Source organism: Palaemon carinicauda, chromosome 2, assembly GCF_036898095.1.
Source record: "Palaemon carinicauda isolate YSFRI2023 chromosome 2, ASM3689809v2, whole genome shotgun sequence".
Lineage (NCBI taxonomy): Eukaryota > Metazoa > Arthropoda > Malacostraca > Decapoda > Palaemonidae > Palaemon > Palaemon carinicauda.
This window is the reverse complement of record NC_090726.1, coordinates 147,127,753-147,146,085: the sequence shown is the minus strand read 5'-3', so window position 1 is coordinate 147,146,085 and position 18,333 is coordinate 147,127,753. Positions and strand designations below refer to the sequence as shown.

At 48.1% G+C, this 18,333-nt stretch overlaps 1 protein-coding gene across 1 annotated transcript in view; it reads left to right on the top strand.

The window, feature by feature from the left end:
- The window catches only part of LOC137627657 (ATPase family gene 2 protein homolog B-like), a 449,107-nt gene that overhangs the window by 12,184 nt on the left and 418,590 nt on the right, over positions 1-18,333 (top strand). The window contains exon 2 of the mRNA XM_068358828.1: positions 13,425-14,152. Within this exon, the coding sequence (XP_068214929.1) occupies positions 13,438-14,152 (715 nt within the window). The 5' untranslated portion in view covers positions 13,425-13,437. The remainder of the gene's footprint in view (positions 1-13,424; positions 14,153-18,333) is intronic.

Sequence of the window (18,333 nt, the reverse complement as noted above, 5' to 3'; positions counted from 1 at the left end):
GAAATAAAAACCACGCTATTTAAATAGGGTATTACTTTCGGCGTAGCTGAAAAGACGAGCCATTAAATTTTTAACGAGGGTTTACTACCCCTTCGTTAGTTAGCGAGGGGGTAGGGGAGGAGTAGCTAGCTACCCCTCCCCCCTCACACACCGTGAACTAGTTCACTTTGCTTCTGGCTCGGGTGATGGACAGACGTGTCTGCTCTCACCCTCGCATATTGACAGCCTTAATCTTTTTTGCTTTTTCTTTCAGTTGTTAGTTTGGAAGTTGGCCTCTCTCTTTATCATGCGGAAATGCCCCGGATTACCAGACCGCCCTTGTTTGACTTATATGTCGGCGGTCGAGACGGACCCTCACACCTTGTGTCCGTTCTGCAGGAGCCAACGGTGTGATAAGGATAAAGTTTGTTGTGAGTGTAGGGAGTGGTCTGCCTCCGAGTGGGAGAGGTTTTTCCGGCGCTGAAAGAACAAGTCCAAGCGGGATCTTTCTCCTTCAAGGATCTCCTTGAAGAAGGATATCTCCAAGGACTCTTCTTTCCTTGCCCGAATCTCCTCCGAAGCTCCCACTCGATCGGTCTCTCCCGAGAGGCCGTCGAGTGGTAGCGCAGGCCGTACTTGTGTTGACCAACCTCGGAGTTCGGGAGAGGGAGTTGCCTCCCATAGCGAGGCAGCTCCTCCTCCTCCTCCGGGGGAGGATTTATCTAATGTTGCTAATGATGATTTATTGCAGCTTTGGGCTTCCTTGGGGTTTAAGGGTTCGCCCTCCAGGGAAGCCCTGTTTGACCTTATCCAGTTGGGAGCAGCTGTCAAACAGTTGCCGGTGATAGCGGAGGTTGATCCTCTGTCTATCGTCGACGTTGTTGTGGCAGAGGCTTCCGGCGAGTTTGGTCAAACCTCTGCCTTGGGTGCTGATGTTGCTGAAGGCTTGGTTCCCCCCTCCGAACATCCTTCGAGGGAGGGGTCAAGTCCAACGGTCTCTCCTGCTGGTGTTTCTCCCCCTCGGGGGAGTTCACTAACAGAGACTCCTCTTCGGAGGACTGCTGATGGTGTTCCTGATACCCCCAGAGGACGTATCCGACGCAAGGCTCGTCTTCCTCTTCGCCGTTGAAGCCTTCCTTCTCCCCACAAGGGAGTTAGGAGGCGCCTTTTCAACTCCTCGCCTTCGCAGGCCCCTGCAGAGGATCCTCACCGTGCTTTGACTGTTGCAGCTGCATCACTGGACCTCTCTGCAGATCGTTCGCGATCTCCTCCGCCTGCCAGACCTGCTGACCTTCCTTCACCGTTCCTGGCAGCTGACGCACTGTGGTCACCCACGCACTCCGTTTTCAAACGGGCACCTGTCCCTTCGGGGTAAAAGGGGCTTGCTCACAATGTGGGCAAGTCCCTTAAGTGCCAGGTATCTCCTGTGCACCCACGGTCTCCTGCGCGCTCGCGCGCAATAGTGCGCAAGCGCTCGCCTGTTCTTGATGTTCCTGAGACAACAACCCAGAGACATCCTATGCCAGGTACAACACGCCAGCGAGCTCCTGCTGCAGAATTAACGCGCCAGCGCTCTCACCAATCTCCTGCTCGTCAGCGCTCACCTGCACGCCAGCGCTCTCCTGCACGCCAGTGATCCCCTGTACGCCAGCGATCTCCTACTCGTCAGCGATCTCCTACTCGCCAGCGATCTCCTACTCGCCAGCGATCTCCTACTCGCCAGCGATCTCCTACTCGCCAGCGATCTCCTACTCGCCAGCGCACAGCTGCATGCCCTGATCCTGTTACGCGCCACGCGCGCCCACGATCTCCTGCGCGCCCACGATCTCCTGCGCGCCCACGATCTCCTGCGCGTCCACGATCTCCTGCGCGCCCACGATCTCCTGCGCGCCCACGATCTCCTGCGCGCCCACGATCTCCTGCGCGCCCACGATCTCCAGCTCGCCAGCGCTCCCCTCCTGCTTGCCAGCGCGCAGGTGCGCGCCATCGCTCGCCTGCGCGCCCTCGATCTTCGGATCTGGGTGCAGGAAAGAAGACTCGCCCCTCGACTTCTCGCCAGCGATCTCCTGCGCGCCCTCGGAACTCGCCCACCCGTCAGCCCTCGCCTGCGCACCATCGCGCGCACAGGTTCCAGTTCCTACCGTGCGCCCTTCCAGAGGCTTCCGAGATACTGCGCTCCCACGAGCAGTCTCCTCCTCGTGCTTCCACGCTTGCTGGTCCTTCTGCGCGCCCTCTGTCTTCGCCAGACTGCACCCCTGCGCGCCATCGATCTCCTGTGCACACACACGCACCATCTCCTGCGCGCCATCACTCCCCAGCACGTAATCGCGCCCACGAGCCTGCTCGCTGCAGTTCACCTACGCGCCCACTCGCACCGTCACCTGTGCGCAGTCGCACGCCCTGCGCGCCATCGCTCGCCTGCGCGCCATCGCTCGCCTGCGCGCCATCATTCTCCTGCTTGCCAGCACTCGCCCGCGCTCCCTCGCCTGCGCGCCCACGCGCTCCCTCGCCTGCGCGCCCACGCGCTCCCTCGCCTGCGCGCCCACGCGCCCCCTCGCCCGCGCCCCCTCGCCCGCGCCCACGCGCCTTCATCTCCGCTAACGTTCGCCCGCGCGTGAACCCGGGATTATTCCCTCGCGTGAGCGCAAGCGTGATTCCCACCGGGTTTCGCAACGCGATCTACCGAACGAGTCGTCAGGAATGAGAGCAGCTAGGTCGTCTTCACCCCCCCCCCTGCAAGCGCAAACCAGCGCGCTCGCAGGAGGAGGGGAGATCTTCAGATAGGTCCAGGCACCCAACTTCTTCCCTTTCTTTCCAGGCAGGCCATGTTGTAGTCTCTACTCCAAAGGATCGCCCGATTCCCTTCCCTCCAGAGGGAGTCTCTGACACTGTGTCTGCAGGGGAGTTGGAGGAGGTAGAAAGCTATGGGGGCCATGCAATGGACCATAAGGGTGCTTCGTTGGGGATACCGCATCCCCTTCATAGACTCTCCTCCTCCTCTAATTCCTCCCCCGATCTCGTCCTCCCAGGTCCCTTGGGATCCCGGGAAACCGCAAGCCCTAGCTCGGAAGATACAGAGCATGCTTCTAAAAGACGCCATTCAAGAGGTCTCCGACTCTTCCCCGGGGTTTTTCAGTCGCCTCTTTCTGGTAGAGAAAGCCTCGGGAGGTTGGAGACCAGTGATAGATCTTTCGACTCTGAATCAGTTCGTGAAGCAGACTCTATTCAAAATGGAGACAGCGGCCTCCGTGACTCAAGCAGTACGTCCAGGAGACTTCATGGCATCTGTAGACTTGAGAGATGCTTATTTCCAAGTGCCAATCCATCGCACATCTCGGAAATTCCTACGCTTCCTGGCTCAGGGTCGAATCTTCGAGTTCAAAGTCCTGTGCTTCGGTCTCTCGACCGCCCCACAGGTCTTTACGAAGACTTTCGAACTCGTACCTTCGTGGGCGCACAAACATGGAATTCGTCTGCTAAGATATCTGGACAATTGGCTACTCCTGGCCTCTTCCAAGGAGCTAATTCTGGATCATCTGAGAAGACTTCTGAATCTTTGCAAGGATCTGGGGATCCTTGTAAATGCAGAGAAGTCTTGCTTAACTCCGACCCAAGTCTTGAACTATCTGGGTATGTCCATCAACACCCAGGCAGGGAGAGTGTTTCCGTCGGAAGGGAGGCTTCGGAGACTGGATCAGTCCATCGCCCATCTCTTGTCTCCACTACCACCTTCAGCCAAGTCGTGGCAGTGTCTTCTGGGCCATCTTGCCTCTCTGGAAAAACTGGTTCCAGGTGGGAGATCGAGAATGAGAAGTCTCCAATGGCATCTGAAGACCCATTGGTCTCAAAAGTCAGATCCCCCAATCTTGGCAGTGGAGGTTCCAAGTCTGGTGCTACAAGATCTTCATTGGTGGTCGACAAGAGAGAACACCCAAAAGGGCATTCCCCTCCAAAACCCGAGTCTGAAGTTAAAACTCTTTTCGGACACGTCGCTACAGGGATGGGGTTCCCACCTAGGCCCCAAATTAGCATCAGGAGTTTGGTCTCCAAAAGAGAGTTCTCTCCATATAAACCACCTAGAATTATTAGCTGCCTGGATAGGCCTAAAATTCTTTGTAGAAGATGTACGCGGACGAGAGGTGGTTCTGATGAGCGACAACTCCACAGCCGTCTCGTACATCAATAAGCAAGGGGGTACTCTGGCAAGAGACCTCTGTCTGTTAGCAGTCCAGATCTGCCAGTGGGCAGAAAACCGCAACATTTCTCTTTCAGCCAGGTTTATTCCGGGCCGGAGAAACATCGTGGCGGATCAGTTGAGCAGGCATCACCAAGTGCTGAGTGGAGAATGGTCTTTGGATCCTCGAGTAGCGAAGACAGTAATAACTTTGTGGGGTTTACCCACAATAGATCTGTTCGCCACCTCTCTGAATGCGAAACTTCCCCGCTACGGGTCCCCAGTTCCAGACCATCAGGCAGTAATCCAGGATGTCCTCCAACACTCCTGGGACAACCTGGACGCTTATGCCTTCCCTCCCTTTTGCCTGCTCAGAAAAGTGATCAACAAACTCAGGATCTCACGGGACTGCAAGCTAACACTAATAGCTCCGGCTTGGCCAAGCAGGGAGTGGTACGCAGATCTCCTTTCCCTGCTGGTTGAAGTGCCGAGGTTCCTCCCTCCAGAACCCCGTCTGTTGACGCAGCCACACAGTGGTATCCCCCACGGGAGAATCCACTTCCTGAAACTTCACGCCTGGAGGCTGTCCAGTCTCTCCTCAGAAGCAGATGCTTTTCAGGAAAGGTGGCTGAACACATGTCCAGGCACCTGCGCCAATCTTCCACAAACCTCTACCAAGCAAAAGGAGAGTGTTTGCAGCTTGGTGTAGAGGGCGAGGCGTGTCTCCACTCGATCCCTCTCTTCCTTTAGTGGCAGACTTCCTAGTTTACCTCAGGGAGGAGAAACTCCTTTCAGTCTCGGCAATTAAGAGCTTTCGTTCAGCCTTAAGCCTCATCTGCAGACTCAGAGGAGTTGACCTTTCCACCTCAGAAGATATCACCTTGTTGATTCGAGGTTTTGAGAGATCTTGCCCCCCAGTGGAGATTAGACCACCACCTTGGGACGTGTCCCTGGTCTTACGCTCCTTAAAGGAGCCTCCATATGAGCCCTTAAATAGGGCCTCTGATTTCTTCCTTACCCTTAAGACCATCTTCCTTGTAGCTCTGGCCTCGGCAAAAAGGGTTAGTGAACTTCACGGTCTATCCTACGAAGTCACCCATACTAGAGGATGGGGGGAAGTCTCTCTCAACTTCGTGCCAAGCTTTGTGGCCAAAACCCAGAATTCTTCATCTGCCGATGAGAGGTTTAGAGAATTTCAATTTTCCAGCCTCAATAGGGCGACTCAGGATACTGACCAATTGCTACTGTGCCCGGTCAGGGCGCTAAGGAAATACCTGAAGTGCACCAGACCTTTCAGACCACGCCTCCATCATCTCTTCCTCAGTACCAACAAGGTTAAGAAGAGAATCTCTCGCAACACCATCTCTTTCTGGCTCAAGAAAGTTATTGCGACAGCCATTCACGGAGACCCTGAGGCAGCTCAACCCAAAGCCCATCAAGTTAGGGGAGTGGCTGCCTCGCTGGTGTTTAAGAAGAATTTTTTAGTCTCTCAAGTCTTGAGAGCTGGAGTCTGGAAGCGCCAATCTACATTCACCTCTTACTATTTATCAGATGTGACACATAGGTCTCTAAACACCTTTTCTATAGGACCTATTGTGGCAGGTCAGCAGATGCTGTAACTACCTTTACGCCCTTTTAGGGGACAGTAGCCATTGTTCGAGGATTCTGAGTTACTGTACACTAGGTTTTAGAAGAACATCCATCTATCTTCTGCTCTTTCTTCTTCCTCCCATCTGGGTATCCTAGTTTGTGACCAGTTTCGGCTGGACTCATCAATGGAATAAGGTATGAAACTTATCTGACTCCTATCACAGGGTATAAGTTATACTCGTAGTCACGAGGGTTCCCCTATTCAAGGTCAGGGGAACCCTTTTATGAAAGGGTCCTGGTTTTGTTCCCGACCCTCTTCATGCTGAAACTTTGGTTTCTACGTATTTACAAACCTTCAGTCATGCTGGATTTGGGGATCTACAAAGAAAGTTAATGGGAGATTGTTCATTAATAGAGTCTAGTCTGAGGACTATCTTCTCTAGGAATAGAGAACCCTTCGTCCACCCTGACGTCAAGACTAAGTCTCCTATAGTAAAGAATGAGGGTTTGTATTTAGTGTAGGAACAAATGACAAACGTATAACAGAGTTTGTATTTTCCCTAACATACAAACCCGAATTCTTTACTCAAATCTTCCCTCAGTCACTGCCCCCTAATATAGTCCTAGCTAGAATCCGATTGAAGGTACTCGGTAGCTGCCGGCCGGCAGTCCCCCACCCCCAACAGGGGGATAACTACCGGGCCGGTCGTTAACGACCTTGTTAAGGTTTCCTGCCTTCTGGCTCGCGCTAGAATATCTCCTATAGTAAAGAATTCGGGTTTGTATGTTAGGAAAAATACAAACTCTGTTATAAGTTTGTCATTTTCGTCATCTTTGGATGACGCAGCGCCCAGACGAGGCTGGCGTCAAGCTTCCAGACCTCTGAAGAGGAAGATGGACACGGTCAATTAGCGTCCTATCATGGCACCGCAAGCTACTGGTTATAGTCTTTGGAGCAGTCCTGAGCGTTTTCATTCTACCGAAGAAAGCTCTCTTACCAAATGTCCTTTAAGGACGGCGGCAACTGTCAAGAAACGTCCAACTCACCCAGTTGCAGGATAGTTGTCTGAGCCTGGCATGACCTCGGTTCATACTCCTCCTCCACCATCAGACTGGTTATCGTCCTCTGGACGCTCTGCGCGTTCTTTAAATGGCGTAGAAAGCGAGCTTGTGGTAGACGTGACGTCTCCTGTACCACAACAAGTTGACCCTAATTTTAATATGCTGCAAGATATGCAACAGAAACTCTCTTCGCTCATGCAAGTTTATCAGCCTGCGGACAACAAGAGAGTAGCAGGCCTGGACCCTGAGCGTCAGGAAGCTTCACACCTGGACGCCAAGCGTCGTAAGGCTACTAGTCGAGAGGTTGTCGACGATGAACGTCTTTACAACTTCCCGTTAAATGTCGTGTTTCAGCCGCTTTAACCCAAAGGAGTCAGGCAGCCAGACGTGATGTCGAGCGTCCAGCTAACGTGACGTCGAGCGTCCAGCAGGACGTGACATCAAGCGTCCAGCTAGAACGTGACGTCGAGCGTCAAGCGGGATGCAACGTCGAGCACTAAGCAGAACATGACTTCAAGCGTCAAACAGCTCGTGACATGGACTTGTACACATTTCCACCGTTCGAAATCCATTACAAAGTGATGCAAAAGTTTGTGTCACACGAAGGGACCAGATTGACTCTAGTGGCCCACTTTTGGCCCTCAAGAGAGTGGTTCACAGAGGTACTGGAATGGATGGTAGACACTCCAAGAAGCCTTTCATTAAGAGTAGATCTACTCAAACAACCCCACTTGGAAAGGTACCATCAACAATCTCCAAGCTCTTCATCCAACTCTTCAGATTATCGAAAAACTCACAAGAGCTTGAGGTTTTTTGAAGGCGGCAACTAGGGCTATGGCAAGAGCAAGGAGGACTTCTACCATCAAGGTTTTCCGATCCAAGTGGGCGGTTTTTAGAGAGTGGTGCAGAGTCAACTGTTTCCTCGTCCAGTACCTCTATAACTCAGATTGCTGACTTCCTGTTATATATTCGAAGGAAACAAAATTTTTTCATCCTCTACCATCAAGGGATACAAGAGTATGTTAGCAACCGTATTCAGGCACAAAAACTTGGACCTTTCTAATGTTAAAGACCTATAGGAACTTCTCAAATCATTTGAAACATCAAAGCAACAGCACCATGATTCACCAGCTTGGAATCTGGATATAGTCCTGAAGTTCATTATGAGTGACAGGTTTGAGCTCTTGCATTCAGCTTCATTTATGGACCTCACGATGAAGACACTATTTTTGGTCAGTCTGGCGACAGCTAAAAGAGTCAGTGGGATTCATGCTTTTAGTTAAAACGTTGGTTTTTCGAGATAACAAAGCTATCGGCTCATTGCAGTTAGGCTTTCTCGCCAAAAATGAACGCCCTTCTCAATCTTGGCCCAAGGCTTTTGAGTTTCCGAACCTTTCGTTTGGCGAGGAGTTGGAGAGGGTCCTATGTCCAGTAAGAGCCCTGAAATTCTACCTGGACTGAACGAAAGAGTTGCGAGGCAAGTCGGAAGCTCTTTGGTGCTCGGTCTAGAAGCCGTCGTTACAGAGGTCGAAGAATGCACTTTCATTCTTCGTCAGGCTTTTAATAAGAGAGGCTCATGCACATTGCAGTGAGGCAGACCTCAAGTTTTTAAAAGTCAAGACGCATGAAGTTAGAGCTGTAGCAACTTCGGTGGCCTTCAAGCAGAATAGATCATTGCAGAGCATTATGGACACAACCTTTTGGAGGAATAAATCTGTGTTCGCTTCACATTATTTGAAACGTTTCCAGACTCTATATGAGGACTGCTTCACTCTGGGGCCATTCGTAGCAGCGAGTGCAGTAGTGGAGGAAGGATCCACCACTACATTCCCATAATCCTAATACCCTTTTCTTCTCTTGGAACTTTTGTATTTTTATGGTTGTTCGTGGAGACTGCAACAGTTTTCCACAATCATTGATTTTAGTCAGTTGGTCAATTTGTTCCTTGAGAGCACCCGGAACAAGGGTATTGGAGGAGGTCCTGTCACATAGAGGTTTTTAGAACGGTTTGACAGCTCCTGGGTGGATTGCTGTATCTCATAAGGAAAGCGGACATAATGAAAGAATTAATTGAAGTCAGCTTCCTTATCAGGTACGAACCCTTAAGCTTGTTTATTAACTCTTAAGTAAAATTCTAACAATGTTGGCTGTCTCTGACCCTCCGCCAAGGGTGTCAATCAGCTATATATATAACTACCGGGTAAGTCTGATGTTTAAAAATGATATTTTCATAATAAAATAAATTTTTGAACATACTTACCCGGTAGTTATATATAATTTAATTCCCACCCTCCTCCCCTCTATAGACCTATGGGCATGGAAGATCTGAGGAATCATGGAATGGTTCCAGGTACCTCACTAGAGGGCGCACAGGTGGTACACCCGGCTACCTAATCTGCAATTGCCGCGAGTTTTGAAATTTCTGCCGGACGTCAGGGACGTATAGCTATATAGTATATATAACTACCGGGTATGTTCAAAAACTTATTTTATTATGAAAATATCATTTTATGCTTTACTTTTAGTTGTGACCTGTGAAGGGGGTTCCTGGGGCTTGCTGTCCTGCTAGGTCTGTGACCTGGGAACTACTAGGTTAGGTTAGATCGGTTTGTTAGGTTCTGTGGCCTTTTACAAATCTTGAAAGTGTTAAATAATCACAATTTCTCCTGTTTTCGCCAACCCAAAGTCCCAGCAAATCTACTGTTGTCCATCTCTGTCGTATTTGGGGAGTACATCCAGACCCGGTCAATTGAAGTTAGATTTTTAGGATTGATATTTGATTTTAGGCTTATATACGTTCCTCACTCGAAAGCTTTAAAGTAAAGTGTCTTGAGGCTCTGAATCTTTTAAAAGTTTTGTCCCAACATTAGGGTGGTAGACCGAAAGTATTTTTAAGTTATACAAGTCCTTAATTTTTTCAAAAAAGAATTCTGGGTGTGAAATATAATCCACAGACACTCCAAGTCGACTAAAGATTTTAGATTCTATACACCATACTGGTGTCAGATTGACCACAGGAAACTATAGAACTTTGCCCAATTCTTTAGCCTATCAGACTGTAAACCATGTAAGGCTCTCAACGTACTTTGAGTTGCGCTCAAAATCTCCTCGACCTGATGGTTTTCTGGTGAAACAATTGGTACCCAGTCTTGATATTATTAAGTAAGGAGGTTCCATTTAGGATATCATCAACCCCTCCGTGGAAATTATCAGAGATATCTTTTTGTAAATATTCTGTTGGGGTTAAAAAGAATATGACTGATTTAGAAGCCAGGTCTCTTTTTATGGAACATGTTGCAGAACATAGAGAATTGACTTTTATATATACTGATAGCTCCAAATCTGATGGTGGCATTGGATTTCGAGTATATAGTAATGCTTTTCATTGCAGAGGTGCACTTCCTCTAATAGCTTTACTATTTACTGCCGAACTGTGTGGCATACTAACGGCTATTGAAAAAATAACAGAGGAGGAGGGTAATTTTACCATTTTTAGTGATGCAAGGAGTGTCCTTCAAGTTTTAAAGTTTTTAATCCCAGTAACCCTTTTGTTTTAAAGACTTTAGAATAGATTTTTATTATTGGACTGAGAGGTATAACGGTTTGATTTTGTTGGGTTCTGGCACAAACAGGGGTACCTTGAAACGAGAAGGCAGATTTACTGGCAAAGAATGTTGTAGCTGAGTTGCTACCAAGAAGGTATCCCATTCTCTGTGATGATTGTTTACCCAAAATTATGAATTTTATTGATAACAATTAGTAAAAGCATTGTGATAGTTTATTTGAAAATAAAATGGGAGAAATAACGAATGTTATTATCCCCTTGGAAGTATAACATAATGCCCCGAAAATGGGAGACTATGTCTTCTCCGCATGGGTCACACTCGATTGACAATGAGCTTCTGCTAACTGGCCAATAACAGCCATATTGCAATGACTGTATGGTACTCTTTACAGTGAGGCATTTGTTGGCAGAATGCCCTACTTATAGTACTGAAAGAAATAGATATCTGTATGAGGCTCAAGGTGAGGATGACAGGTTCATCCTTGCCAAGATTTATGGACGTGTCGTTGCTGGAAAATGGATGCTATGGGCATCACGATGTTCTTATCCAAGAGATAACTCCGTTTTACTCGTCCTCGAGGAGGTTACCGCGTGGCAGGTCCCTTTCTACGAGTTTGGAGTATGCCTCTCTTTCCAACAAAGACAGAGAATTCACAGCTCATCTACGGGAGAATACACTTTCTCTCTTACTCCCATCTGTGAAAGTGTTAGGACAATTCTCTCTTTACTTCGCGTTATGAACATCCAGTTGGACGCCCATCTCAGGCGTTACGTCTTTGGACAGAGCAATGTGTTTTCATCGAGGTTTCCAAGCCTCTTCTGTCAGTTCCTCATATATATATTCTCCAGTTCCATCTTCACCTCCTGGAACTCTGCTCGGCGAGGAGAAGGCATACAGTTAAACATAGCAGTTAGTCCACTTCCTGGGTACGTTCTACCACTAGGACTCTTACTCCTAGATTCTGGAATTCCATCATCGAGGATGTACCTTCGAGCATCTAGCAGTTTCTCATGAGATGGTTTACCCTAGTGTCAACCTAGTTTGTCAGAATCGGCTTCGTTCTTCAAAGACTTTGGTACGACAGATTGATCCTAACAGAGTTGGTGGCTGACCTTCATTACCACCGAGATTTCACCCCGAGTTTACCAAGATTGGATGGTTGAAGTAAATCCTGCGAGATATCCCGGCTTCCTTATCAGAGACAGGTACCCTTGGATATGTTCATTGTCGTCATGCAGAAGTTTTTTCCGTAGATCGATGGGATCCTAGGAGGAGGATGACGAGTCTTCCTTCTACAAGACTCAGCCAGCAGTGGTTACGTCTCTTAAGTCACTGTTTCACTCGGGTTCATCAAGCCCGCATTGGGTTCCTTTATATTCAACCTATTTTGAGGCACGAGTAGGGGCAGTAGTAGGATCCTATCTTTTTCTTGGGTCTCTATGAGATCTGGGCAGGAGACGGATCCAAGCTTTGTCGAAATATATACTCTACAGTAAAGAGCGTAAGGTTTGTATGTTGAGGTGGAACAATTGTATCTGGGGGTAAAGGGCAGACCTACTACAGCATGGAGACTTCCTCCCATTAAATGACTCAGAAGTTTGTATTCGAGTGGGAATAAACTACTATATTGATTTAATTTATATTTTTACTAGCCATACAAACCTGAGTCATTTAGAAAAGGCCTGCCTCAGCCACCCCTCATGTCTTTAACCAGAAGAGTGTTGTGACTAGATGCTTGAGACAAGCATAGCCCGTGATGCACAGTGGCTGCCTAGCAGCACATCATGGTGCAACCTACCAATTGATTTTTTGGTCTGGCAGTGGAAAACGAGACCAGAAGTAACTCCATTAAATTACAGGTTTTATAGTTAGAAAAAATACTAATTATATAACATTTATAGTTTTTTTCTGGCTTCATGGAACAATTGGACATGCGCTCTCACAAGGGGATGAGAGGACCACCTTGATCAGAATCACACAGTCAGAATATTGTATCAACCATATCTTTCAGGAAGAACCTATCAGTGGTGCAAGTGCTAAAGACTGGAATCTGGAAGTGCAAGGCAATTTTTACAGCCCACTGTACAGTATATGGGGGGTATACCCACAAATCTTTAGATACATTTTTACCAAGATTTTTGGTAGTTGCTCAAGAGGTTGTGTACCTTACCTAGCTTCTTATTGGAGAAGAAGCGTCTTGTTTAAGTTAATGGTTGCAATGTTAATCTTGGATAAGAGGTGTAGTGTCTGACCCTTTTCCTTTTTTTTGACCCCTCCATTGCGGTGCAGCGGTCGTACTGTTATTTGCTGTATCAAACATTGTAGGTGAGCTTCTATACTGAGGAACTGTACTATATAGGTCAGATGTAGAAGTAATTCCCACATCATCTCTACAAGGGGGAGGATGGCTAGAGTGTAAGACCCGTTACATTTAATTAGCCATAAATTGTGACATTAAATCCATCTGAGGATGTAGGTTCTTCCTCAACAGTCTGTAGACAGAAACCTAGCCTAACCCATGGGAATCTATTCTAAAGTGTTGTGAGGTGGTGGGAATGAGGACTCCTACACCTCTATCAGGTCCGAATGGCTTGACAGCCCGTGATTTTAAACCAGCCAGTATGGTTATAGGGGCTTCTTCCCCCCGTAAGGATGAGTCTCCTATTAAAGAATAAATGTTTGTATTTGGGAAAGAATAGATAAATTTTTTAATAAGTAATTTTTAGATTTCCTAACTATACAAACCTGAGTCCTATAAGTTTTACTTCCTGTCTCAACCACCCCGCAAGCCATAAGTGAGGGTCAATGTGGCTATGTTGGCTGGGGCCTGGGCTTCCATGCTGCCCGCCAGTAACTATCGACACCTTGTCTTATATTTTAAAAGCCAAGTTCCATCCCAGCTGTAAACATATTCCATTTAAAGGACTCTGCTTTGTATGATTAAGAAAAGTACAAATTACTTTAAAAATTTTGATTTTATATCTTAAGTATTTATTTATTTCAGGAACTCATTATATAAGTCTTTATCTTCACACATACTTTTTACATTTCAGGTAATTTTCAGTTATGGAAAAGCCTGTTATTCTTACATGCATTCAGAGTCAGGGACCTGAAGATAGACAGCAGTGTTTGATACCATCTAAGTGTCTCTCTCTTATCAAAGGAACTATAGGAAGTTTTGTGTGTGTGAGATATGATGAAAATAAAGTGGTAATATGTCGATCTTTTCCTTTGGCTAGTTCATATTGCGAACAGGCTTTCCAGATGATTGCTTGTAACTGTGTGAGTGCAGGATATAATAAAGGAACCTCTTTGACTCAAAACAAGTATGAAGTTAAAGTAAGTAATATAACTGTTTTAAAACCTGTGATCATTAAAAATGTTAGTGTAAAAGTTATACTTAAGTCTGTTGAAGATGTACTAAAATACAGAAAATTTGAAAGACAGTATGAAAAGACATTACAGAGATTGCTTAGACAATATCATTTTACAAATCACTGTAAAATTCATTGTTTAAATAATCCTGTTGCAAAACTTATTGGTGTGTTAGAAATTCATATTGAAAATTGTGGTTTGTGCAATGATGAAGTTGCTATTGTTGATTTGGACACAGAAATCAACATAAATGCTGTGGAGAGTGAAGATCGAATCAAATTGTCTCACCAAAAAGCCATCAGTTTAGGAGGACTAGACAATGTTCTATCATATTTACGCCTCCTTATCTCTGAACCATGGATAAAACGAAGGGAATTTACTGCATTGGGAATATCTTATCCCTCAGGTAAGTTTTATTCAAATATACTGTAGTACTGTACTGTACATGTTTGTTCGTATGTGAATACAAACCTTCATCCTTTAGTAGGTGTAGATGCTGGCGACAGCTGGCAACGTCCAATGAAGAATTTTCGAGGTACTGGTAACTGGCATCCAGTATTCCATGGTGGTCCAGGTGTGACAGCACTCTGAGCCTCCATTCTGATTCGTGGTGTTGAGCTGCATATATGTGTTCTTGATGCTCTCCAATAATACAGTAGTTGAGCACTGTTGTGTTTTCTCCATCAATAGTCCTCGTCTGCGATAGTCAGATTTTCCGTGCTTGCTCTTAATGAGCAAACATTAGAATAACACCCTATTGTGAACAGCTTTGGAACATGTCCACGCAACTGACATTGAAACATTTTCGGAAGGTTTCCTCCTATACTTATTATTGCTAATTTATTTAGCTTTTTCATGCTGGTCAGTAGCTCCAGTTCCCTAATTTGCTGTTCCATAGAGCTAGACTAGATGTACTACTAGGGGTTCATACGGTCTTAAGAGAACAGCTTATAATAAATGTTCGTAAGTCGCAGCTCTTTGCTCAAGTGGTTGTCTATGACTGTCACTATCGGTCACATTCCTGTCAACTGCTTTATACCTATGCACAGATACTTAGATGCATATACACCCATATACAGTATATTCGTGTTCACATAAGCATACATACCCATATACTGTATGCACTTGCACATGCATGTAAACTGTACATGTATATACATATACATTCTTATATTTGCTAATATTTTATATACCAATGCATATTTATAAAATCTTACATACAAATGACAGTAAAGCATATGCTCATATGTATATATAATTATACATAAATATGTATGATGGTATAGATTAAAAGATTAAAACCCATACATGTATACAGTATACATTATGAAGCACATAACTCTTTAAAATAGAAAACAGGTGTCACTAAAGTCAGGCCTGCATAAAGAAATTGAAATTTATGAAGCTTGCAGATCTCTTCTTAAAAATGTAGAAAGTTTGTATATTTCATGTCTTATTTTTAAATTATTATTAAAACTACAAATTATAAATTATTGGAATGAACCAATCTCTTTGGATATGACCAATTAATAGCAGGATTTTGGTCTTTAACATGAAAAAAAAAATATTACGTTGTCATCATTTTGTTATAGATCTTAACCCTTTTACCCCCAAAGGACGTACTGGTACGTTTCACAAAACTCATCCCTTTACCCCCATGGACGTACCGGTACGTCCTTGCAAAAAACTGCTTTGTTCCGTAACCGAAATACAAACCACGCTATTTACATTGGGTTTACCTTTTAGCGTAGCTGAAATGACGAGCCAATAGTTTTTAACGAGGGTTAATTACCCCCGCGCTAGTTAGCGGGGGGTAGGGGAAGAGTAGCTTGCTACCCCTCCCCCCCCACACACCGGTGATTTGCTTCACTTCACTTTTGGCTCCGGCGATGAACAGACGTGTCTGTCCATCGTCCTCGTTGACAGCCTTTAATCTTTTTTCTGCTTTTTCTCTACAGCGTGTGTGTGTGTGTTAGAAGTTGACCACCTTTATTATTGCTATGCGTACATGCCCTGGTATTGCCGGCCGCCCTTGTGGTACCTTTATGTCGGCCACGGATACGGATCATCACACCCTTTGCCCGCAGTGTCGAGGCCGACGGTGTGATCAGGAAAATATGTGTAGTGAGTGCAGGGAGTGGTCTGCCTCCCAGTGGGAGAGGTTTGGCCGCCGGCGTAAGAAGAAGTCCAAGAGAGATCGTTCTCCTTCCGGGGTTGCCTTGAAGGAGGAAGGTTCTCGGGACTCTTCTTTTGTCGCCCAAACCTCCTCCGAAGCTCCCCCTCGTTCGGCTCCTAAGGAGAGTCGGCCGAGTGGTAGCGCAGGCCTTAGTTCTGTTTCCCGACCTTGGGTGGGGGAGAGGGCGTCGCCTCCCATAGCGGGGCGGTTCCCCCTCCTCCTCCGGGGGAGGTTATTGATGAATTACTGTCTAATGATGATCTTTTACAGATTTGGGCTTCCCTGGGGCTTAAGGGCTTGCCATCCAGGGTTGCCCTGATTGACCTTGTCCAGTTGGGGGCCGCCGTTAAGCAGTCGCCGGTGATAGCAGAGGTAGACCCTCTGTCTATCGTTGACATCGTGGTGGCAGAGGCCTCCGACGGGGCGGGGCAATCCTCTGCAGGTGCAGTTGGTGATGTTAGTGCTGACGGCTCTCCTCCCCCTTCCGTATATCCTTCGAAAGGGGGAAGGGAGTCCTACGGGCTCGTCTGCTGTCCAGCTTCCCTCTAAGGGGAGTGCCTTGACTGAGGGTCCCCTTCGGAGGACTGATGGTCCTGATGATCTTCCTCGTGGCCGCCTTCGCCGTAAGGCTCACCGTCCGCTGCGTCTCAAGGGCCTCCCATCCCCTTATAAAGGTGTTAAGAGGCGCCTTTTTGGATCTTCTTCTTCCGAAGGGGACTCTCCTCGTCGTAAACAGCCTACAGCTCCAGCTTCTTTAGACCTCTCTGGGGATCGGTCTCCTACTCCTGCTAGAACTTCACCTTCTGGGGACCTCGTCATCCGACGGGCAACGGTCCCTTCGGGGCAAAGGGATTCTTCCCTTACACGTGCAGTGTTAGCGCACAGGCGCTCTCCTGCTCGTCAGCGCTCTCCTGCTCGTCAATGCTCTCCTGCTCGTCAGCGCTCACCTGTTCGCCGGCGCTCTCCTGATGTTCGCCCTCCTTCTCGCCAGCGCTCTCCTGAGGACATCCTTCAACCTGTTGTTCCTGAAGAGCGCTCAGCGCGCCAGCGTTCCCCTGCTCGCCCTTCTGCAGTGTTAGCGCACAGGCGCTCTCCTGCTCGTCAGCGCTCTTCTGATCGTCAGCGCTCTCCTGTTCGTCAGCGCTCTTCTGAGGATCATCGCCCTCTTGCTCGCCAGCGCTCCCCTGTGGTCTCTGAATATCCTGCAGTCCCTGTTGGGCGCCCTGCGCGCCATCAGTCTCCTGAGCGCTCTCGCGATCCTCAGCTTGTTCCTGCACAACATCGCCCGCGTTCTCCAGCGCGTGTTTCTAAAGCACATGTTCGCCCACGCGCCTACGCGCTTCCTGTTCCTGTTCGTGAACGCGCCGCGGCGACTGTTCCTTCACAGGATTTCACGCGTCGCCCTCGTGCTCGCCAGCGTTCACAGATGATTCTACAATCGCCTGCTCGTCAGGGTTTTCCTACGCGTTAGCGATCACCTGAACATCGGCGATCTCCGGATTGCCCGCGTGTCTTATCGCCTGCGCGCATGCGGTCTCCAACGCGCCGTCGCCCAGAGATTCTGGAAGGACAGGGTTCGCCCTCTGCTAGCTCGCCCTCGCGCGATCGTTCGCCTGCGCGACCTACGCGCTATCGCTCGCCAACGCGTCAACGCTCGCCTGCGCACCAGCGTTCGCCAGCGCACCACCGATCGACTGCTCGCAATCGCTCTCCCTCGCGCTACAGGTCTCCTGACCAACGTCGCCAACGATCTTCGGAACGTTCTCACTCGCCCACGCGGCAACGCGTTCCCTCGCCATCGCGCCAACGCATTCGTTCACCGGCTCGCCCACGCGCTCGTTCGCCTGTACGCCCTGCGCCCACTCGCCTGCGCGACCGCGCGACCGCTCGCCTGCGCGACTTCGCCTTCGCGCGACCACCGTTCGCGCCGAATTTTACAGCCAGTGATAGCAGCAGGAACGCGTGTTCCCAGACAGTGCTCTGGATCGCCTCTATCAAAACGCAGGACTGTTGTGCAGGACACGGAAGACACTTCAGAGAGGTCAGTGCGTCTTTCTTCCCCCTTTTCTTTTCAGGCAGGTCCAATGGTGTCCACTCCGAAGGATAGCCCGATCCCTTTTCCTCCAGCGAGGATTTCGGACTCTGTGTCCGTGGAACAACAGACTTGGTTTGGTCCTCTGATGCGGGCGTTAGTGAGGGTAATGAAACCAGCACTCGCCGATCAGGGCAACAAACCAACGGCTGCCTCACCTACGCTGAAGAGAAAGAGAGGATTGGACTTCGTGGTGACTTCCCCCAGGGAGAAGTTGGTTCCTAAGAGGTCTGTTGGGAAGGCCCCTTCCCCTGCTCGAGCGTTTTCTCCTTCTCCCGTGGACGAGGCTTTTCCGTCCTCGGGAGAGTCCAGTGAAGCG